Source organism: Rhinolophus ferrumequinum, chromosome 2 (assembly GCF_004115265.2).
Source record: "Rhinolophus ferrumequinum isolate MPI-CBG mRhiFer1 chromosome 2, mRhiFer1_v1.p, whole genome shotgun sequence".
Taxonomy (NCBI): Eukaryota; Metazoa; Chordata; class Mammalia; order Chiroptera; family Rhinolophidae; genus Rhinolophus; species Rhinolophus ferrumequinum.
The window spans coordinates 70,118,077-70,142,953 of NC_046285.1; the positions used below are offsets into that span (position 1 = coordinate 70,118,077).

The following is a 24,877-nucleotide window of genomic DNA, read 5'->3' on the forward strand; positions in this document are numbered from 1 at the left end:
AAATGTTTTCCTAATGCGCATTAACATGAAAGTTGTGATGCTTGATATAGTCACAGATGTGAAAAAAAAATCTAGTGCCTTATCTCTCATTATTTTTACCTTCTCTTTCACACATAGTTGAACTTACTTTATAGAGGCTATTAAAATATTAGGCTATTTTCTCCTTCATTAAGCATAGTCTCCTTTGATTTTTCATTAACGTTTTGCATGCTTCCATTTTTGAAGATTAAATGGAGCTATTATGGATAATATCATAGGGTTGAGATGTTTATTTATCAATATTTTCAAATAACATTGTTTTATTTTCCTAATTAAAATCCTTTTCTTGTTTGTGTTCTTTTCTATTTGGCATGAATGTGACTGATCTAGGAATTGAGATAGATTATATATATATATATATATATATATATATATATATATATATATATATTCACTGCTCTTGAGAACACCAATGTGAAATTAAAAGCCAGAATATGTTGTCATATAGCAGATACCTCTAGATAGTACTTATATATCGTTTGATTTTTTAAACTGTGAACAAGAATTGCTTTTATAATTTAAAACTTGGGAAAACAAAACATCCCTAAGTGTGTGATTTTCCCTGTCAAATCTTTGACTTCCTGTTAATTACCAATAGCCTACATCCAAGAACTTTCCTGTGAATGGTCAAGTTTTACCAACTCTCCCCTAAGCAAAAAGAACAAATATATTTGCATGCTATTAAAATAACAAACATAAGTTAAAAGACTCATTTCCTGAAAAGTCTTGGAATACCTTAAGGTAGAAACTACAACCATATTTTTATTTAAAATTTTAAAATTAGAAATTAAATCATCTACGCACAAACTTTACAACTAACAGTGCAAATCTGAAAACAACAAGAATAACTCCAGTCTATTAGTCTATTCCAGGATCTTGATAGAACTTTAATGACTATATTTACTATCTTAGGTCGCTAGAGAAAAATCAAATATATGTGTAACAAGATCTTCACAAAAAGAATTTTTTAGGAAAACAGACTTTGTGCTACCTTGATGAGCAAGCTCTGACTTGATTGTTTTGACTTTATTTTTTAAGTGTACTTTAAAATTCCTCAAGACACACAAATGTTTGTATTATTGTGGCACAGTTCCTCTTCTTGAACCAGGAAAGGGGATTTAAGCATGGCATTGTTTCGTAGGCCACAGAAATGCAGGGCTAGATCCTAGTTCATTGTCTTTGGCTTACTCCACATTACTGGGCTCCGCTTCCACCTGCTTTACCTGATGGTCCTCTCTCTGTATTGCCTCTCAATTGTGGGCATATTCTGCCAGGAACCAGGGATTCTACTCTGGTCTCCCTTTCCCGTGGTCCTGAATAGCTCAGGTGGAGTCGAGGTACACTTGACTTCACTACATTTGCAAAGGATGTGAATCTGCTCCACAATACTTGGTCCAAAAACCATTATTTTTTTTTTTAGCGTTTTAAATTAGATATATCTACCTAAGCTTGCTACTCAACAGATTGGTAGGAAATTTAACCCATCTTGTTTAGCTGATTATATAGGAGAGTAAGGATAGTGCAGGCAGCCTCCACCCTCTCTCTAGGATCATAAACAACCTGAGTCATCTGAAATATTCCAGAAAATTTGGGAGAAAGGATTCTGGTCTTTGGTCCATTCTGATTACCTCTGATATATTAATTATAGATGCCTGGATGAATTATTTGCAGCCAGCAACCTCTACTCTTTTCATGCCACCACACTCAAACAAGAATATTTTTTATTTCCCCAGTCATGATAGTGTCCCAGATCAGTCCCCACACATCCCCAAAATACCCCTACTTAGCCGCTGCCCCTCTCTCTCCCTTCTCTCAGAGTGCTGTGCGGGTGTGGATGAGATCTCCATCCCTCTCAGATCTGCCTTCACCCTGTTTCAGGAAAAATGCACTCCAAGTCAGACCAGAGTCCATCCTCATCTCAAAGAACTGATCTCTATCTTCTCTGTCTCCTTTTTCCCTCCAGTGCTTCTAAAACACAAAATGGCTAACTTCCTTGAGGGCAAAAGAGGGAGTGCTGATAGGATCTTCCATGTGATGAAGCTTTTTATAGAAAAAGGAACTCTTACTCCTATATGTACTTTGCATAATGCTATTTTATAACACTGTTTAAACTTGAGTTATAATGAGATACTAAATAGCAACAAATTAAATTTAAACATTGATTATTTACTTAATGAAACATTTAAACATGTCAAAGTTTCATAATTATTCATTTAAAAATCATAAGTCTGATATATCAGATTTTATTAAATATTATATACACATTTATCAAACTAGAAAACACTAGTATTGATTACAGAACTTATTACTACTTTTACACGTCAAGAAGTTAAAAAAGTATTAATGCTATGGATTTAAATTTATGCTTCATTATTCCCACACTATTCTCATTATTATTTCTCATTCCTCTTAGGGATTGCCTTCCTAGGGTACAGAAATATTAATTACCTTGAGGGTTATAGTAACAAATAAAAAAAAATTATCAATGCAAAGTGGCCAAGGATACAGATTCTGGATTGTCAGCACATTGGGCCTGGTTGTACCTTTCAAATTTTAGCTGCTGATCTCCAGCCTGTACTTCCTTCTCATACTTATTTTTTGTGGTAAAGGTTCTAAGATGAAACTTAGAAAAAGGAATTTTGGGCAGAGCAGAGTTAGAATCAATAAAAACATCAGCGGAATAAATCATGGAATATTAGAGCTAGAGAACACCTTAAAATCATTCTCTGCTGCTTCATTTTCTAAATGAGGAAAACAAGCAGGAAAAGGAAGCAGACACTGGTGACAAGGAGATTAAAAATGGCCTTTGTCATAGTCCACGAATCATGATTCTATAGTCCTGAACAAAGATAGTGGCGATAAAAAGGAAGGCAAATATGAGAGACAGGGTAAACAAAACCGGAGACTTGCTAGTGATTGATTAGAGGGAGGGGAATAATGTAAAGCTAGGTAGAAGTGCAAGTTTCTATAATCCACAACAGGCTAGAGGGAGTTGATTCTATAGCAAAGTATGGTTTATTTACAGCAGAGCTTGCCTTGTTTTTCAAGGCAATAAAATTAGTAAAGCCACTAAATGGAGCGACTGCCCTTGAACAGTGTCGTCTGATATCCCCAAAGGATTGGTTATCAAATTTATTTTTCTTCATACTATGCAGTAATTTTAGGTGTTTTAAAACAGTGCACTCAAAGCGTGATTTGTAGATCAGGACCAGTCTATAAATTGTTATTGATTTACTGTGAGATAAATATAGAAATTGCAAGTAAGCATTTAGAAACTTTAATAGCAATTTAACATTGCTGTGACTTCAAAGTGCATACTCAGAGTAGCTTCAAAAAATATTGATCTGAAATGATTGAAAAACACCCTGGTGCTTCACCACCATTTGAGAAACTCTGTTTTCAAAGACAAGGGAAGGTATTCATAATACATGAAGTTATAAAAGCTGGTGATAAAACTGTCTATTGCATGAGACCACTTTTATAAATACATATATTTATCTGTATTAAAAGTGGAAATCTATTAACAAAGAAAGATGAAATAATGTGTATAAAATGCTTAGAACACTACCTGATACATAGAAACCCTCAATAGGTGTTCCTGACGACAGTGATGATGAAGACGACACAGATGTGGATGATGCTGGGACCCCTGCAGTTTCCAGGCCTATTCTTGCTCTTCTATAATGATCAAGGATTTCAATTCTACCCCAAAGCTGCTACTGACACCACTGTGCTTACTAGTCCCTTGCTGCTGGTGCAGAACCCACCCCAGAGGTCTCCACCTTCTCATTGTGCCATTCTAAACACACAGTCATCATTAATCGTGGATTCTTCCGCTGGCAGCCAAGCCTCATGGCTCTTTCTCTTTCTGGGTCAGTTTCAACAAGAATTAACAGGATATTAAGTTAACCACGAAACTTAGCACTACCTTAGGCTGCTGAAAAATCTAAATGCAGTGTAGCTTGTGAGAGCTTACATCTGAAGTTCTTACCTAGATTTACAAAAGAATACACATTTATTTAGAGGGTTATAGCTGAAAGAAATACAAGAGATCACCTAATGAAGTTTGAGGAGTAAAGCTTTGGTAACATCTGAAACTGTAGTCCAGCTCTGCCATTGCCTAACTGGGTGACTTTGGGCAAGTTACTTAACCTCTCAAATCTCCTCTCTTAAGCTGAAGTAGTAATATTACTTATCTGTCTTTCAGCAGTGACTGGCAAAGCATGTGCTCAATACACAATAACTATTACTATTAGCACAAGCCTATTTACAGAGAAGGAAACTGGGTCAAAGAGGTCCAAGATCATATGGTTGGTCCATAACTGAACTAGAACTAGTTGCCCTAGCTGCCTTTCACAACTCTATTCTGCAATTCTGTATGTTCTAGAGATGTCTCAGCATAGTGTTTATTCTGTCTTCTTGGAAAATGTGGGCAAAAATATATATCAGATTCAGTATGTATTTTTATTTTGTGCATTTATTCATTTAATTCTGGAAATGCAGTGGTATGGACCTGTCGATAGAAAGAAAGAGAGAGGAAGAACAAATGCAACTAAATTGTAATTCCTGTGTATCCAATGTATGTGCCACCACCACTGGCTAGCCTCTGTCTTCAGGAATTCACAAATATTAATGAGATGGGTTTGCAAAATATTAAAAACCATCATAACTGTGAATTAATTCTCTAAATGGTTCGATCAGGGCTTTCAGTTACAAACAATGGAAACAACTCTAGCTATTTTTAACAGAAAAGGGCCATTCTCAAAAGTTAATGTGGCTTGGAGCAATACCCAAAGCCACCAGAGACCACCCACAGTGCCTCTGGGACACGAACCTTCACCTCTGATACAGGAAGTGCTCCAGGACTCTCAACCAGACTGCACAATGCTTTCTCCCTCATGATGCTTTTTTGAGTCAAAGGCTTCCATGAATGCTGCTAATGACAGAATCTAGGGAATATGCAATGTGTCTGAGATGCATGAGAGACTGAGAAGGTGACATTTGTAGTTTCCAGCTTACAGACCTGGGATTCACAAAGTGGGAAATTACCAACACGTAGAAAGAGTGTTCAAAAGATTTGAGGAGGACACAAGACTGTAAGCTGATTTCTCAACAGAAACCGTGCAGGCCAGAGGCATTGGCATGAAATATTCAAAGTGATGAAAAGCAAGGACCTATACAACCAAGAGTACTCCACCCAGCAAAGCTATCGTTTAGAATTGAAGGACAGATAAAGAGCTCCCCAAATAAGAAAAAGCTAGAGTTCACCAACACCAAGCCAGAATTATAAGAAATCTTAGAGGGACTTCTTTAAGATGAAAGAAAAAAAATCAAAAATATGAATAATAAAATGGTAATAACTACATATCTATCAACAATTACTTTCAATGTGAATGAATTAAATCAAAAGATACGGTGGCTGAATGGATAAGAAAACAAGACCCTTATATATGCTGCCTACAAGAGACTCACTTCAGATTGAAAGACACATGCAGACTGAAAACAAAGGGATGGAAAAGACATTTTATAAAAGTGGAAATGATTTTTTTAAAAGCTGGGATATCAATACTTATACCAGACAAAATAGACTTTAAAACAAAGGCTATAGCAAGAAACAAAGAAGGACTCAGTAATATCACTTCTGGGTATTTATCCAAAGAAACCTAAAACGCTACTTTGGGGGTATGTGTGCATCTGTATGTTCATTGCAGCGTTGTTTACAATGTCCAAGATATGAAGGCAGCCTGGGTGTCCATCGATGGATGAATGGATAAAGAGGAGGTGGTACATGTATACAATGGAATATTGCTCAGCCAGGAAAGGAATGGGTTCTTGCCATCTGCAGCAGCATGGATGGACCTGGAGGGTATTGTGCTGAGTGGAGTATGTCAGACAAAGAAAGACAGATGCAATGTGATTTTGTTTATATGTGGAATCTAAAGAACAAAATAAACAAACAAATTCATAGATACAGAGAACATTTTGATGGTTCCCAGATGGGAGAGTGTTGGGATGTGGGTAAAAAGGGTAAGGGATTAAGAAGTACAAATTGGTTGTTACCAGTTAGTCATGGGGGTGTAAAGTAATGCATAGGGAATATAGTCAATAATATTGTAATAACTACTTATGGTGCCAGGTGCGTACTAGTCAGGGAGATCACTTCTTAAATTATGTAAATGTCTAACTGCTATTCTGTACACCTGAAACTAATAAAATATTGAATGCCTACTGCAATTGAAAAATTAAAAAGGGTGGGGAAATGTGAAGGGGAATAAGAGGTCTAAATTTCCAGGTGTCAAACAAATGAGTTATGCGGATGTAATGTTCAGCATAGGGAATACAGTCAATAATATTGTGATAGCGTGGTACGGTGTCAGATGGCTGCTGGACTTATCATGGTCATCACTTCTTTAGGCATATAAATGTCGAATAACTATGGTGTATACCTGAAACTAATATGATATTGTATGTTAGCTATATTTTAATAAAATCTTTTAAAAAATATTTCAGGAGGACACAGATATACCAAATGCGCACTATGGTACTCATGCAAGTTTTCTTTGAAATAATGTTCTATTCACATGCGCACAACCATATTCACTGTAAACCATATGAAGAGTCAGATGATTCACCTGTTAAATAATATGAAATAAACAGAATATTTCTGGGGAGTTAAACAGCTTAAATTTTTCCTTTTTATTCTTTCCCTCCAAAACTCTCTTTTTATCTCCTATTTTTTTTCCTATTCCCCTCCTTTCCCCTTGTTTTTTTCCTGAATCTGTGATTTCTCTAAATATATCTATCTATATTTATATAGTATTTGCATTTATTAAATATAGTTATTTATATTTGCCCTGAGTTGGTCATTGGAGCTCCAGGGTCCAACTGGGGTGGGGTATTATGCACTAAGGAAGACACATATGCACACTGTGGACCAGTGATAGCTTTGCAGCTCCCAGGTTACCTTCCTCAAGTGTACGGAGGGTTGCGTTTAGAAAGAGAATGGTCATTATGTGTTTAGTATCTGAGACCATACAAAATTGAACATTTGTACTAACAAGATTAAACTGTATCAACAGAAATTTGGTGAGTCTCAAGAGAGAGAAGAGTTTTTCTGTTAGAATGATTAAACCTCAAAGCAACTTGTCAAATCTCTAGAGGTGTTTAAAAACATAATCTTATTTTGAGTAATTAGGTATTAATCTACCAGGAGGCATACCATTGTAGAAAAGAATTTTTTAAGCAACCTGATAGCACTGTGCTTTTTGTGGTGGCAAATTTTGTTCTTCCCCACTGCTGTGCCTGGTTAAATCCGTTCTGCTTCAAAGGAAATATCAGCTCTTCTGTGAGCCCTCTTCCACTTAACCTCTAACTGGATGAACTAATCGCTCCCCACTTCTGTGCTCCTGTTGTACTGGACTCAAAGCACACTGCACAGTGGCACATCTCACGTGTATTATTCTTGTGTTTTGCTTCCCATAGTGTATTATTCGGAGCTGTACAAGTCTGTCTTTTCTTTAAAAGCAGGAAACTCACAGCCCCTGCTTGCCATCCCCCTCTGGTGGCCCCCAGGATAATGCATGCAATATGGTATGCATTCAATACATTTCTGTTGGGTTTAACTGAATTACAAGTTAGTGTTTTTAATGCCCTAGGCTTTGAACTATTTGAGGATTTTATTTATTATTGTTGAATACCCAAAGGTAGCTTGTGAAATCAATATTATTGCTTTACAGTCATACCTTCTATATGTAACTAAGACTTTTTAACATATTTAGAGCATGGGCTAAATTTAATATTTTTCCAAAGTCAGGTATTTCTAATCCTCAAAGAATTTTTAAAAAGCATCATGCTAATAAAAACTGTGGTGAATAACAATGGAATATTTTTAAGTGTTTACAAAATCCCTTTTGTTGCCAGCATCTAAATGAACACATGTATAATATGCATCTGTACTTGGCACACTTTGTTTTAGTAAATAAATATTCTTTTAGACAATCTTCTGTCTAAAAATTGAAATATACACATGGGAGAATTAACCTTATATATATTATGAATGTTACTGAAGGAATAGTACTTTTTATCACTAGATTATATGTCCCACACCATACTGTAAGTTCTTTTTTTGTTTTGCCTTTATACCCCAGAATCTAGCATAGTAATATAAGCTCAGTAAATATTGTTTAAATAAGTGAAAGAAAGAGTATATGAATGAGATCAAGCAAGAGCCACACTTCAGAATGACGGTAATATACATGTAATAATTCACCTCACTAGAAAATTGTTTCATGTTTTTTATACAGGGAGAGAAACTGCACTCTAAAAAACAAAATACATTACCGTATATTATCTCCTAAGGTTGTTATCATATATAACCTTAGCATTTCCAAGAGAGACATTTCCAATAAAAATTCTGACTTTAATTTTAGTTGGGGTTGCTGTGATTTCTGTGCAACCAGAATATTTCTCTACCCTCATCCCTTTCTTACACACAATGCATGATGTCTAAAAATTCCACCATTAAATGTTATAACTATGTTTCTGGTTTGAAAGGCTGCAAATCTAAAAGGACTAGGGCTCTTAAAAATATTATTTTTGACTTGTAAAAGAATAGAGAAGTTACTCATTCTATCCTAACAACAGTAAACTTAAAGAAAAAAATATGCTCTTTGATAAGGAAAATACAAATAAAATTACAATGACTTTTTTTATAATTTAGATAACTAATTTTCTCCCTCCTTCCTCATCATCTCTTCAAGAAGAGATTTAGGGGATGATGATGTTCTTAAGAAAACAGGATTTGTCATTAGAACAGTGGGCTCAAGTCCTGATGCTGCTTACTCTGTGATGTGAAGCAAATCACTTAACTAATTTGGGCCTTAGTTTTCTCTTCTACAAAATTGTGTAGAAAATAATTCTCATTCCACCAACCTCACAGAACTGTACAAATTAAGTGAAAAGACACACATGAAAGAGGCATTGGCGTGTTCCCTGAGCTGTGTGTTCACGATGGGAAGAGGAGGCAACACGATGCTTCCAGTCAGGAAGCATCACTGTCGTTTCCCTGGAGCTGCCATAGCCTGGTCCACACTCGACTTTTTCATGAATTCGCAGATCTTTTGGATGATGATATAATATGATGGTTGAAAGGAAAAGAAAAAATTCCTTTCCTTCATTGAACACCAGCCAAGCTTTCCTGTCTTAAGTGGGTATAATGCGTGTACAATAGCAAGATCAAGAATGAGCTTCAAACCATAATCAGTAGAGGGCATTATGCAAATTAAGCACACACATTATAGATACAGTAATTCCCAAACTAATGTTCTTCAACATATCATGTAGTGATTTAGACTTTAACCAAAAGTTCGCCACTGCATTTAGATCACATCGCTAAGAATGCTGCTGAGTATAATTCTGGGTACATCACAGGACTATACTCACCATTTTACCCCTAAACCTGCTTTACATCCAATATTTCTATGTCAGTTGATGACATTACCCAAACCAGAAACTTAGAAGTCATTATTGATTCCATGCCCTTTCTCCCCTTTCAAGAATCCAGTTAGGATTCTTGACTAATTTTTAACCTCTAAATCATTTCTTTCATTTTCTCTTATCCGTCACTAGTCAGTACCCTTTCTGGCTACTTCTTCTCAGCCTCTGGTCAACGTGTGCCCCTCCTTCTCCTAACCAGTAAATGCCAAAGCACTCAGGCCTGCTTCTCTTCCCCCAACTCCCCACACTTTCAGCTTCTCTCTCATCCACCATCATGGCTTCAGTTAAGGATGCATAGTCCCACATTCACATCTCCAGCTTGGACCTCTCCTGTGAACTCCTGACTTGTATGCCTAGAAGCCTACTCAGTATCTCTACTTGGATGTTAATAGAGACACTTCAAATCTAAATACCCCAGACTGAATTTGTCATTTTCCCTCATACCTTTTACTCTTCCACCATTCTTGATCCCAGTTGCTTCAACAAGAAACCTAGGAATTCATTTTGACTACCCCCTTTCCCTCCCTAAGACCTTTTAATTCTATCTCTTAAGTATCTTCAACCCCATTATCAGCACTCGATACATGCCCAAACTGATAGCATCTCTTTCTTGGACACCTTAGAACCAACAGTCTCCCAACAGCTTCCCCTGCTCTCCCCCCACCAACATACCACCTACATTACCACTAGATTTAATGCACACCTTTCAGTGCCTCCCCATTGCCTATGGGATAATGTTCAAACTTCTTGGCACAACATACATGGCCCTGTATCACGTGACCTCTGCTTAACTCTTCAGGTTAAACTCTCAGCACTCTCCACCTCCCTGCATTTGATGCTCCCGAAGTATCAAACTGCCGTGGTTTTGTGCTCACACCACATTTCAGGACTTTGTGTATATTCTTCTCTCTGATTGGGATGGTCTTACCTCTTGTCCACCCGCACACACTTCTTCAACCTGAAGAGTCTGCTCAGCCATCACCTTTCCTGTGGGTCTTCTTACTCCCCACTCTTCCAGAACAGAACTAATGACTTCCTCTGCACTATGTCTCTGAATTTTGTACATATGTGGAATAATCTGTTTATCTGACTTTCTCTCTGACTAGTGTGGACACTTTTTTGTGAGGAAAGGACCATTTTCATCATGATAGTGGCTTCTACAGTGCCTTGCAGATAGCATGACTCAGTAAGGGTTTGTTGAACTAAATTTCTGCTTGTCTTTGGATGAAGAAGCCTAATTTATATGACGTAGTATATGACCTTTTGGGCAAATTCTTTCAAGTAATAAAATAAAGATTTTGTTAAGCAGTGATATTGCTATGTCATGTAATTAGGAGATTTTAACAAAAACTAAATTAACTCTATGTAAATAGAAATGTTAATTGCTTGACTCAACTTATACCTTATTTCCTTAGAAGCAAAGCATTTTATTGACTCTTCTCTTTTATCACCCTTTACAAACTACTATGAGTATGTCCTATCCTCCCTGTCTCTAAAATAGATCCTAAATCTGTTGTATCCTCTCCATTTCTGTTATACTGCCATTCCAGGCCACCATCATCTCTCATCTGAATTAGGGCAGAAGCCTCCTGACTGGCCTCCTGTTCTCTATACAGCAGCTGGAGTGCTTCTTTTTAAATACAGATCAGATCCTCTTATGTACTACCGGCTGTTAAGGCTCCAGTTGCTTCCCATTGCACCAGGATGTCCAAAGTGCTTATCGTGGCCTACACTCTCCTAAAGGATCTGCCGACCCACACTCATGCCACCTGTCTGACTGCCTGCACTCTACTCCTACCTGACTAGCACCCTTTCTGTTCTTTGACCTCCTGAGCACCTCAGGGCCTCTACACTTATCCCTTTAACCTCTAGATTCCTGCATGGCTATCTCCTTAGTCATTTGGGTCTCAGTTCAAATGGCATCTTCTCAAAGAAGTCTGCTTCATCACTCAATTTAAAGCAGCCACCAGCCACGGGGAGTCACACCACCCTGTCCTATTTTCTTCATAGTCCTAATAGTCCTAATCACTTAGCAGCAGAGCAAAGCTTTGGATTATTTTACAGATAATTCTTGAAAGCAAGTTATCTTAACCAATCCAGCAGTCAGTTTGGTTTATATCTCTGGGATTATTTCTAAACTTTATATACATGCATTCACCCACAAATTATGCATCCCTATTTCTTTACAGTAATATGATTAACTATAATAGTAACTACAAAAATATATATATAACGGTGATCTCAAACCTGGATGCTTGAAACACCATTGAAGTGTACCCTTCATACCATGTTTCCCTGAAAATAAGACTTAATCAGAAAATAAACCCTAGCATGATTTTTCAGGATGACATCCCCTGAACATAAGCCCTAATGCATCTTTTGGAGCAAACCTTAATATAAAAACCCGGTCTTATTTTCAGAGAAACACAGTATAAATGTTTTCCTTTAACTTTAAACAGGAAACCAACTTTCTCCTAATAATCTTGTTTTCCGTCCCCAATTTATGATTACTTCTCTTCTTTGGATCAGATTAAATTTAGATTACTATATTAATCTAAAATTATATATTGGTGCAAAATTATATGTACCAGGCATTTTAAGGCCTTGATCAATAAGCTTGGAATTGTTCTCTCACCACCTCCTTGAAACAGTTCTTTCAAATGTTTTCCTTTTACATTTAAAGTTGTAGTTCTGCAGGTGAAGTTCTCTTTCCCTTTCTGTATTCATACTCTTTCCTCCCATCCACCCCCGGCCCTGCACCCCAAACTTTAACAGGAAATCCAGTTTCAAGTCCTTTTTCTGCTACCACTGACATACTGAAAGAATTTTTTTCAGATGGCATGTCCCCATTTGTCCATTTGTTTGTTCATTTATATTAGTATAGACTCATGGATTTTAATTTCATTCAATGGTTTATAATCCATTATTATTATTCATTGTGATTCTAAACTTATCCCAGCTTCAGCCATTGGGAGATCCTTCAAGCTGCCACCTGTGTCCTTTGACCAGTCCCCATCATGTTTGAGCACTTCCCTATCTTCTGGCACAATCACCTCATCCTTTACTTTACCTGCCCCAGCCCTGGAATCAGTCTTTATTTTCCTAGGAGCTGTGGCAGAGTCATGCTTCCTTTTATTGGAGACTGAAATTTGGAAACCAAGACTTCGGTGTTGGATCTACTACTGGCTTGTCATTGCTTGAGCTATAAAAATTTGTAATTACTGATCTTCCTGTTTCTCATCATGGCTCAGGATCAAGACAAAAAGGAGAACCCCAAGCGGGAGCTTCATATCCACAAGCTCTGCCTCAACATCTGTGTGGGGGAGAATGGAGACAGACTGATGGGGACAGCCAAGGTCCTGGAGCAGCTCATAGGCCAGGCCCTGTGTCCTCCAAAACTAGATACACCGTCAGATCCTGTGGCATCAGGAGATAGGAAACGATTGCCGTCCATTGCCTAGTCGTGGGGCCAAGGCAGAAGAAATCTTGGAGAAAGGTCTAAAGGTGTGAGAGTAAGAGTTACGAAAAAAATAACTTCTCAGATACAGGAAAGTTTGGTTTTGGGATCCATGAACACATTGATCTTGGGATCAAATATGACCCAAGCATTGGAATCTACCGCCTGGAGTTCTGTGTGATGCTGGGTAGGCCAGGTTTCAGCATCTCAAACAAGCAAGCGATGCAGGACAGGCTGCACTGAGGCCAAATACCGAATCAGCAAAAAGGAAGCCGTGCTCTAGTTCCCGCAGAAGTATAATGGGATCATTCTTCATGGCAAATAAATCCCCCTTTCTATCCAAAAGGCCAATAACATGTTTTCAGTAGAAAAATAAATAAATAAATACATAAATAAATACATAAATAAGAATTTGCAATTATTCTCCTTCACCACATTTCAGCTAGAATTTCATTCCACTGCAAATCTGGTTCTAGAATACAGTAGATTTTTATGATCTTCTCGGTATCTCCATTTTAAGTCTGAATGGCCTAGTGCTTTGGACGGTCAGATGCATCCCACTGGAACTATTTCAGGTCTCCATTTGAGAACCTTCAGGAGGGAGCCCTGGGTCACAGGCGTGCAGTACAGACCTGTGTCCTCCAGAGTTCGCTGTGCTGCGTCTAGCGCAGCCTCAGATTTCTCCACGGTAGAGTGTCCGCAACACTTTGCAAGGACACCAAAGAGGGGGTACGTCAACGCTCCGACTTCCTCCCGACGCCGCCTCTGATTGGCTCCTGGGCATATAAGAAACCAGTGAATGAGCAGCCGGCCTTTGCAGAAACTTGCCGGAGGTCTTTGGGTGGCATCTCCCCTGCGTCCTTGTTAACCCGCGGGGCTAGCCGACCCGGGAGAGGATGAGGTCGTCCTTTGTGGTGCTCACCGCGCTGGTGGCGCTGGCCGCTTATTACATCTACATCCCCCTGCCCAGCTCCGTGTCGGAACCCTGGAAGCTGATGCTGCTGGACGCGACTTTCCGGGGCGCACAGCAAGTGGTGAGACGCAGCCCAGGGCTGATTCTCTCTCCCTCCTCTTAAGCAGTATTTGAAGGGGGAAACAAAATTTCCGGACTGTGTCCAACGAGAATGCATATTTTTTCTACTGCAATGAGGCGATTGCTTTTTAAGGTGGTTCAGCCTGGCACTTTCAGTGTGTCGCCTCCTTGCTAGCAGCAGCGGGCTAGATCTGTGTCTCCTCGTCTGCTCTGGTGATGGAGAAGGTGAAGTTCTTGAATAGAATTTGACAACTGTTTAACCCTTCATCGGCCCTAAAGATTCCCCTCTTTCTTGGTTTGCAACGTCAAAAAACAATCTCTCAGCATTTTATAAGGCTCCCCTCCCCCGTTTTCGTTCTCCGATGGGGGCCGGCAGAGGGCGAGGTAAATGTTTTTTAGGACAGGTCTGGGAAAAACAAGCTCTCCTTTCGGACAGTGCAGCCACCTTAAAAGCAGAAGCGGGCGCGAGTGATCTCCCAACATCCTCTGCCTGTGGAGCTCTCCATTCCCGGGGGCAGCAGTCAGGGCTCCGCTAAGCACTTGAGGAACCGCTCAGATCTCCCACTGCATGCGTGGCATTTCTCGGCATAGCCCAAGAAAGAAGGCCAGGAGGCCTAGCAGAATGGAGGGCAGGTGGTGGAGACGGCAGCCTCCACGGTGTTAGCGTGATGCATTTGCTTTCTGCCTGCCCTGCAGCGTTTGTTTTATGTCCTTGACTGACGAGCAGATAACCTTTGCCTGAGCCAGGATACCCAGGAGTACCCTGGCAGGGTAACAGTTCTCTCTACTGTATCATGAGAGTGTATTTCTTTTCCCCCACAGACAGGAAAATATAACTATCTGGTTTATTCTATGGTAAGAGGAATTATTAATATTTTTAGTGCCTAAGAATCTAACCTACAATCTGCAGCCGAGCCTGAGCCCTGTGACTGAACAGTATTTCTGAGCAGCTTACTGTCTCTAAACTCCTAACCCTCCTCCAAAACCAAGTCTCCTCTTTTCCCCCAAACTTAGGCTTTGATCTCAGGTTATTTTTGTAAACTCCTTTTTTGTTTTGTTTTGTTTTCAGGAGTGACTAGAGAAGGAGAGGGGAAAAAAAAATCATGATTTTCCTAGAAGATTGATGTTCCTCTCCCGCCCCCATCCTAAATGTGTCCTGTTACAGTCTCTGCTCGGGTTACATTTGCTCTATCAAAAAGCCCCTTGACTAGGGTTTTGCAGCCTTCCTAGCAGGGATTTGCTTCTCTTGAATCCAACCACCTTCTCCACCCCCAAGTTGCCTGTTGTCTCCTAGGAAAGGTCTATGAAGCTAGAGACCCTCTTCCTTCCCTCCTGCTTACTATAATGTTGACATAGTGGAAGAATGACCATCCTCTTCTTTAGCGTTGATTCCAAGAAAGGCGGTCTTCATGTAGGAAGCCCTGCAATCCCTCTTTTCCTCCAGAAATTATGTAATTTGGGAATAACATCCTTCAAGGATTATGGTGTACAATGATATTTACATGGAGTGGGTTAAATGGCCATTAGTACATAAATAGGAAGTAGATAAGAAAACTAGTGGCTAATAAGAAAAACGGGGGGCAGGGAGGGAAGAAGAAAACTACTATGTCGGCTGCGGAGATTATTTTTAGTTTAGACACGGAAGTCTTCTGAGAAAATTTGAGTAATCTGAAAAAATCCAGGTTTGAAGAAATGCCTTTCTTCCCCAAGTAGGCTGCCAACCCATGAAAGGCAAGGCCTACTAAGGATGCTATAGTCTTTTACAGAATGTGCCCCCAGCTAGTGTTTGAGAACGATGATGTGTGTAATGGCCAGGTCCTGGAGACAGATGAGGTAACAAAGTATCCTCGCTACCACTGCAGCTAGGGAGTGGGTTTGCACAGCAGTGGCTCTCACCACTTGTCTTCAGAACTGTGAAATATCAGAAAGATCATTCAGACCACATGGAAGCGTATTCTACTCGGTAAAGCAATTTACCAGTGTCACTTCAAATTGTCCTGAGGAAAAGACAATGTGGCCTGTCAGTAGGTAACAGCATGACTGTTAGAGTCACGCCTTCCTGAATTCCATCCCAGCCAGGCCACTTACTGGCTGGGAGTCCAGGCAGTTTACTAACCTACTCTCATCCTCAGTTTTCCCTGTAAAATAGAGCTAACCTTGTAAGGTTGCTGTGAAGTTTAGTAATGGATTTAAATGCCTGGAACTTATTGGAGTTATTCCCCAAAGGGTTGTCCCAAAGGTCTGTTATGAATTGTGGGGATTCTGAAATCTGTGAGAGTGCCCAACTTTGTTGAAAGAATAAAACACGTGTAAACTGGAAGCAATTTGTCTTCCTGAAACCTGGAGAGCTACCGCTACATTGCATAAAGTGTGTTACGCAAATAATTTTAGTGGGAGTTGATTGGCACAGTTACAAAAGTTGCTGAAGCTACTTCAGAGGTGGAGCGTGGCCTACTTCCTAACACAGCAGGCTCCTACCTACCATCAAGAAATAGGAGGGCTACTTTTTTAATTCTGTTGTCATGGGCAGATGCTTCACCCCTCCCACCCCTTTTATGTCCTTTTATCGTGTGCAGAGGAGTTACATTCATTGTACTTTTCTTCCTTGGGGTCCTTCAGTATGATTTAAGAAGAAGCTACTTGGGATCTTTCTCTAAGTCATCTCAACACAGAGGCTACATTGGAGTTATTGTGGGAGCCTTAAAAAATCCTGATGCCCAAGTCACACCCTATACCAAATTTATTCAGAATCCCTGGGAGGTAAGTCCCAGGCATCAGTGTTTTTAAAAGCTCCCTAGGTGATTTTCAATGTGCACTGCTCTTTCAGATGAATAAAATGCAGTGCAGAGGTAGATAATGTATTTTCCTTAAACGGTTCAAGTTATGTTGCACACGTTGCTGGGAATGAGCTCCTTCCGATTAACACGGGTTAGTGTATCAGATTAATTGGTTAATACTGTTGCTTTAAGAGTCCAAAGGGATAAAATACTAGCAAGACAAATTTCAGTGTTATAGCGGAGCCATCATAAGATTTGAGCAGTGGAAAAATCAAAAACAAAGAAGGTCTGGGAAGGTCAGTGGAACGAGATGTATAGATAAAGGGCAACAGGAAACAGGAAGGACAAAAGGATGGAGTTTGAGGAGGTTCTGATGCTGATTTCAAATTGCTATGCAAACAAAGATTTTAAAAAAAAGGTAATCCCAGGACAGAGAAGTGCCCACTGCTGAGTTTGCAATATCCATTGAAGGCTGTAGAAGCATGTTTATTCTTTGACCCAGCAATCTTTCTGGAGGAATTTATTTTAAGTAATCATGGATATAGGCAAAGATGTAGCTATAAAGATGGAAACATTTTACAAGATCAAAAATCTTGTTCAACTAGAAATATGGGGGATCGCTTAGCAACCTTTTTAAAATCTTATCTTTCATGTTTTTTGCAGCATTATATAAAAGAATGAAAACTTAAGGACAGTAAGAGATTAAGTAAATTATGGTAAACCCATATTTTGGAATACTAGGTAGTAAAAAATTTCACTTGTAAAATAATGTTTAATGGCCTACAAAAGATTGGTACTGTACATTAAGTGGGAAAATGCTACAAAACTGCATATATGCCCCATTTAAAGTACCTTTCAAAATATATAGTTATGTATATCTTTCTAGATATATATATAGGTACAGAAAAAGCAGAAGGAGATCATATAAAATATAAGGATGGGGACGAGGCATGAGGTTATATCTTCAATTTCCAGATCTGTATATTCCAGTTTTTCTACAGTGAACATGTAGTAAAAAGAAATTATTTAAAAACTTTTTTGTAGTAAGTTTTTGTAGTAGGTTTCCTACTTCTAAAGTGGAATTGATGTGTACATGCATATCAGTGTGATTACTTTTTTAGTAATTATTCTATGAAGAAAATCAGAGTTTTACAAAAAGACATCCTGTATCCCCTGATACAGCTATCACAGTAGCATGCTTCATGCTCAGTCACTTAGTTGTAACACAGGGCGAAAAGCCTAAGGTGTAAAATTTTGGAGAAATGCTAAAATGACCTAAAAGAAACTATAGCCTACTAGAATGGAGAAGCCAGTTACTATAGAGCTCCTATGTACGATTCACAGGGGTGATAAAGATGGTCACTAAAGGTAATAATGGTATCTGAAGGGAGTTGAGAGCAAGAGCATGGCTTGTCTTACCTTGGTCACCTCCTAACTTACCCCGTCTTATGCTGTATCTATTTGATGACATAATGCAACAGAGAGGTTGTTGAAATGGGTATTTCTGCTGAAAGAATCCCCTATTCCAGTGCTTCTGGACTAATTGAGAAAGCGTTTTCATTCTGTACAATGTCCCTAAGCTTATTGGAATCTAAAGTGATCTTACCTGAATTTTCTATGTATGATGTGCCTTTGGCCTATGTGGGTGTTGTTTAAATGACAGCGCAACAGAATGCCATGCAGAACTCCAACTTGCTAACTATCTTTTTCATAACCATTTATGAACTGGAGTGTTGACTAATGTCAAGTAAATTTACCTTGAAAACATAGTTCGTAATTAAGTTTTGTCTACCACCTTCCAGACTTGCCGTGATACATATTTCTTCATGCAAATTAGATATTTAACCAACCACAATAATTTTCAGCTGATTCAATGGGATTTTTCTTCAAATACTTGGCAGCAGAAGGGCTTTCAGAGTAGCTTCAGTGGCGGTATTTAATTAGTATTAGTTCTGACAGGTGAGCAATCTGATTTGGTCTTTATAGACAGCAATTCTTGGTGGATCCAATCAAATATTAAGGTCAGATTGATTCAGTTCCCAGGTGTGTTAGACAATGCCTAATTTGTAGTTTTCATTTTTCCTAGAACTCTACAAAAATAGTGCTGAGCACAGAAATGCCATCATTATTGTTATACTTTGTTTTAATAGGACCTTCTATTTCTAACATGTGGCTTATGCTTGATCTAAGACATTTCTGTGAGATGTGAAAGTGCAATAATCATTCTTAAATGTTCTATTAATGCACAATTATTTCCTTTAAAAGAGTGAGTATATAGTGTATATTTACTTTTGCTGCCAAGTGAAACTATGAGGGAATTGTCAATCATTTCTTTTCTCCTTCATTTTATGTTTATAAAGAATTAAGAAGCGTAATTGAATTTCCAAGTGGCAAATCTAGATATATATTGCCTGCCGAATCTGTGTCATATGAAATTTTAACAATCTATTTTTCAGTGTTTACCAAATAAAATTAAAATCCTACCATTTAGAAGTCATCACTCATTCAATAAATACTGGACACAAATGCTGGAACTGGCGAAACAAAAATGAAAAAACAAAAACACGCATACCTAATCTTGGCACGTTTACCGTCGAATGAAGGGGAGATAGACCTATTGACAGTTACAGAGTGTTCACTTGGAAGACAGAAGAACCTATGGGTTTATGGGTTTCTGCAAGGGCCTTAAGAAAGTACATCTAGTATCGTTCCGTGCATTGGGGACTGTCTCCTTTTCAGATTGACATATCCTCTGAATTATCAAAGCTACTGCTTACAGCAGAAGTACCTAATATCTATGAAGCATATAGTAAGCACCTACTTTGTGCCAGATGCTAGTCTGCTATGTGCTTTACAAGTGACTCATTTACTTCATGCTATAACTCTATGAGGCGGATGTTCTTATTTTTCTTACAAAGCCGGAAACTGAAATGCAAAGAAAAGTAACTGGCTCAGGATGACACTGTTTGTAAGAGGTTGAATCACAATTCACCTCCAGCCTGTCTTACTCCGAGCTCAAGAGCTTACCCATTGTACTAGAATGCCTTTCCACAGAAGCTAACTCAGTGAAGGAGGTGGGGAAAGAGAAGAGAGAGGAGAAAGGAGGGTGAAAAGGGCGTTGCAGCCAGAAGGGGCTTTTCAGTGGGAGAGGATTTTAAGGAACTAAAAGTGGCTTAGACTGGCTGGAGCATGAAGGTCAAAAGTCAGAGAGATGAGGCAAGAAGGAAGCACAGGTCAGACAATGAAGGGCTCTGCGGGCCAACAAGGAACCACCGAAAGAATTTTAGCAGGGAAATCCCATGGTCAACTCTGTGTCTTAGAACAGTCTTTCTCACTGGCAGTAGAGACTAGAGTTTAAGAAAGCAAGTAAAGCTGAGAGACCACGTAGGAAGCAAGAGAGAGAAGAGAGAGCATGAACTTATCAAGTGGGACTGGTTCGGAGAGAAGCTGACCAGAGTTGCTGAAGGAGGCAACAGTGTGAGTGAAGGAGAGAAAGGAGTCAAAGATGACTCCTTGGAAAAGCTCTGGAGTAACTGGGTGATGACTCGATTTAGATAAAGGAGCAGATCTGAGACTGAAGATAATCGAGTTTTGGACCTTGTTTTGAAGTGTCCTTGGGACTAGTCCAAAGATAGCCGTTCATAAATATCTTGCATATACAAGGCCAGAGCTCAGGAAAGAGAAGTGGACTGGAGACTTGGATTGGGAGTGGTCTAGTGAAGGGGTGGTGGTAGAAGTGGTAGGAATGAATGTGTGTGGAGTGAGAGTAGGATTGAGGGATCCTATCAAAAATACCCCAGGGGGATAGCAGTGGTGAGAGGAAGAGGAGGCTAGCCCTAAGAGAAATGAGACCTGAAAGTACCATATTTTTTATTATACCTTACATTTACATAACACTCTAGGATTTACAAAGTGTTTCACTTAAATTATCTCATTGTATTTTTCCAATAAATAACTGGCTGGCATCAGTTGTTTCCATTTGTCAAGTGAGTAAACTGAGGTTCAGAAAGGGTCCGTGACATCCTCAAGATTACATTAGTTATACCGGCAAAGGGGGAGTGGAATCTAAGTTCCTAGACTCCTAGTTTCGTGCTCTCACTGCTCGGCCAGGCTGACCTGAAAACGTAGTCCTCTGGGAGGGATTTGCCCTGTTTGTCCCTGGTGTCCTTTCTGACAGGCCCCTGACAGCCACGGCCATGCACGTGGAAATGCTCATGATAACGTTCTCACAGGACATTGCATCCTGACCTTCTGTTTGAGCTCCCACAGTGAAGTTATCAACACTAGTGTTTCCCAATCTTTTTTCACGCCATAGACTTGATGACATGTTTAAAGTATGCCAGGGGAAACTGGAGGAAACACGGAGGGAATCTGTGTGGGCTTGAGAGACAGAAGTCACAAGATGTAGAAAGAACATTCTCAAATAGAATGCCAACTTTGATACATTTTGAATAGTTCTAAAAATGGCTTTCCGTTTTTACTCCTGTGAGACACCTAAACGAATATCTTGTGGCCCACCTGCAAACCATTTGTGGCATTTCTGTTAGGTGATTATTATTGCTGTTAAACACAGATAGATAACCCCCCAAATTGCATGCATCTAGGTGAGGCACACAATTCATTGTCCAAACCAGGACATTTGTGAGAGTGATCGGGGCTGCTATTGCTCATCGTGCCAATACCACTGACTGAAGCCAGAATTATATCCAGACAGATCTGGACAGATGTTTGGCCTACATTTATTTGACTTGCAGACATTCAGCATTCTCAGGTCTCAGTTGTGGAATGACCCCTGTGCTCCCTGCTTTGCCCAAATCTGACTCCTCCTGCTCACCCTCCTGTGAATGACCGCCCCCTAGCCCCCCGACTTCCTATCCCCTAAGTTAGCGGCAGAGTAAAAGTGCTAACTAAGGTCCTTAGCTGGCACGTAGGGCCTGCTACACCCTGGTAGTGCCAGTCTGCTGCATCTAGCCTCACAGTGTTCGTATCTGACACCGTTGCTCCTGTTGTCACCTCTGCTTCACATGCTCTCCCACTGGCTTACTTTGCCCAACATCGCCCATATCTTTCAACACTCATTCTAAAATCATCTCTTGGAAACTTCCCTTTTTGCCCCCATCAGCCTTACTTTCTTTTTGCTTTACACTCTGCTACCGTAGCATTTTGTTTTTCTTTTACGGCCCTTACATGTTTCTTTCCTTATGTTGATATGTACAAGCTCCCCACCACGTCATAATCTTTCTCACCTATCACAGACCTAATTTCCCTGTTACTGGTCCTAGACGGGTTTTTGTTGTTGTTGTTTTGGTTTGGATGTTTTTTGGTTCTGTTTTGTTTTTTGTTTTTTTGGTTTGAAGATCATTCACAATAGACAAAATAGGAATTCATGGTTCCACTTTCTTTCAGTCTTCTGTGTTACACCATTTGCCCCAAGGGGCAGACCTAATGCTTCATGTACTTCTGACTCTGAACTTACCTGAAAAATGGCTTTTGCAATTATTTTTGCAAGCCTTGCTGTTTTCTGGGTTTCTAACTTCCTCATAATAGTTTTGCAGATTATGCTTTTTTTCAAATTCATAAGGAAGTATGTGCCCGTTTCTAGCTAAGCATTAAGTTATGGTTACAGGCCATATCCTTAAAAGATTACTGGTGAATTCCCACATTCATTTGATATCATTCTACCTTTCCCTTTTCCTCTTGAATAGATAATTGATGTATGTCCCATAAGAAATATATTTGACCGACCCTCTTCTGTGCTATCTATCCGATAATATTGTCCCTGCCCTGGGATTCAAATTACCTTTTCTTTGATTGTTCTGAAGTCTACTTTTCTAAAGTGCAAGATGTTTATCTCACTATTCCTAGTTTTTATTCCTAGGAATAAAAATTCCTAGTTTATAGAAAGATAGTCACTCTGTCCCAAGTTTCAGTCACTTCCATTCCATGGCGCAGTTGGTGAGAAGCAAGTCCAAAGCAGCAGTCATCCCTGCTGCCTTGACTTTTTTATTAGCAAGGCAAGTCAATTCTTTTGCTTTTAGAAGATGATTTGCTTTTAATAGAATAAGATTTCTGGCACATATCCGCATAACAATGGGTCCATTTACTGAAAAATAAACACAACCACCTTGTGCCATAGTAGTGAATGTCCTCCTTGAACAAAATGGAAAGTCAGTCAGGTTAGGTAACTGGTTCACAGACACGTGACTGCCTGGTAAGGCTGGCTGTGAACCAGGTTCGCTGGACTCCATAGCCCTTTAAACTATATCCACAGCTTCCTCTTATGATTATTTAATGTCCCCTCCTTCCCTTCCCACTCCACACTCTCCACCATGAAATCTTTTGTACTACTGTGTTTCCCCGAAAATAAGACTTAGCCAGACCATCAGCTCTAATGCGTCTTTTGGAACAAAAATTAATATAAGACCCACTCTTATATTATATTATATTACATAAGACCCAGTCTTTTATTATAGTAAAATAAGACCGGGTCTTATATTAATTTTTGCCCTAAAGGACGCATTAGAGATGAAGGTCCTGCTAAGGTCTTATTTTCGGGGAAACACGGTAGTTGTGTGATCCACATTAAAAAGTGTCATGTGGGAAACGAGTGTATTATGTATTTACAAATTTTAGTTCTGGAGGATATTAACATAACACCTTGAAAAGGGTTCCATGGTTAAATAAGACTGGGACATGCTGAGTTAAACAGGGTTAATCGGGGTTTCTCTTTTAACTGCAAAATGTTTCAGAATTCCTACCATGCGTGTGTATTTTGAATCTTAAAGGGAGAATATATAGTGAGTCCCAAATTTAATTGACTACACATCTTTATTTTACAAAAGAACGCATGATGACATTGATGGTATATTTACCAAATTTTGGGGACCGTTTTCATAGTGTTGAAGAGCATGGATTTTGGGATCAGGGAGACTTGTTTTCAAATCCAGGCTCTTAGCTATGCTAGCTGTGGGACCTTGAAGAGTATTTCACTTATGAGTTTGTTTCCTGCTCTAGTCAGTGGTCACAATACTTAGTTCGCAAAGTTATTTGAAGATTGTATAAGTGATGTGTATAAAGCTTTATGAATTATCATCACCATCACATTAGTTACTAAGTAAAGCATTTGGAACAGTATGGCACATAAGAAATACATTTAGTTTAGATCTGATTTTTGGTAATTGTCTACAGTAAACTCCAATAGTAATATGCTATTTTTTATTCTTTTATTTTCACCATTATTTTTGTCAATCTGCTACTGCTCTCAGGTTTGTAGATTTCTATACAGGTGTAGATCTTCTTAACCTGGACTGCTATTGGCTAGGTTACTGGATTTAAATTCTGGTTTTAGCACTCATTAGATTGGTGCAAAAGTAATTGCGATTTTTGCAATTATTTTTAGCCTTTTAGATCGCAATTACTTTTACACCAACCTACTACTTACTAGTTGTGAGACTAGTTAGGCAAGTTACTTAAACTCTGTAAACTTTAATTTCCTTGTCTATAAAAGTGGGATAATGATAGGACATCCCTCAAGGCTTGTTATATGATTAAATGTGATTGCGTGTATAAAACTCTCAGCACAGTGCTTGGTGTATAGCAAGAACTAAAAACTCCTTCCTGTGGTCAAAGGTTTGGAGTCCATGGGCTATTCTAACCAGGAATATGAATCATCATCACCATCGTCATCATCACTCACTCGTACTGTTCTAACCATTTTACATACATTTACCTCCATCTTTATAACAACCCTGTGAGGTAAGTACTATTATTTTTCCAATATTGTAAATGAAGACATTGAGGCGAGGCCCAAAGGGCTTAAGTAACTTGCCCAAGTCACACACCCAGAAACAGAATTCTAATTCAGAAAGTCTGGCTTTGGAATTCATGCTCTAAAAGCTGGCGAAATTGTATGTCTCTCAGACTATCACTATTTTACATCAAAGATCTCTACTGGGCTTTGCCAAGGTTTCAGTTTGTTTTAGAATATTATGTGTCACCTGAAAAGAGGTCTTTAGATGGAAGGGTACCTAAGATATACTTGGTGACATGACATTTTGTTATATAGAGTGCTTTACT

At 39.1% G+C, this 24,877-nt stretch overlaps 1 protein-coding gene and 1 pseudogene across 1 annotated transcript in view; both read left to right on the forward strand.

Annotated features, from left to right (window-relative positions):
* The first annotated feature begins 12,776 nt into the window (after positions 1-12,776).
* Positions 12,777-13,316, forward strand: LOC117013477 (60S ribosomal protein L11-like; annotated as a pseudogene).
* Positions 13,317-13,714: 398 nt separating this feature from the next.
* The window catches only part of NCEH1 (neutral cholesterol ester hydrolase 1), a 57,430-nt gene continuing 46,267 nt past the window's right edge, over positions 13,715-24,877 (forward strand). The window contains exon 1 of the mRNA XM_033130645.1: positions 13,715-14,025. Within this exon, the coding sequence (XP_032986536.1) occupies positions 13,888-14,025 (138 nt within the window). The 5' untranslated portion in view covers positions 13,715-13,887. The remainder of the gene's footprint in view (positions 14,026-24,877) is intronic.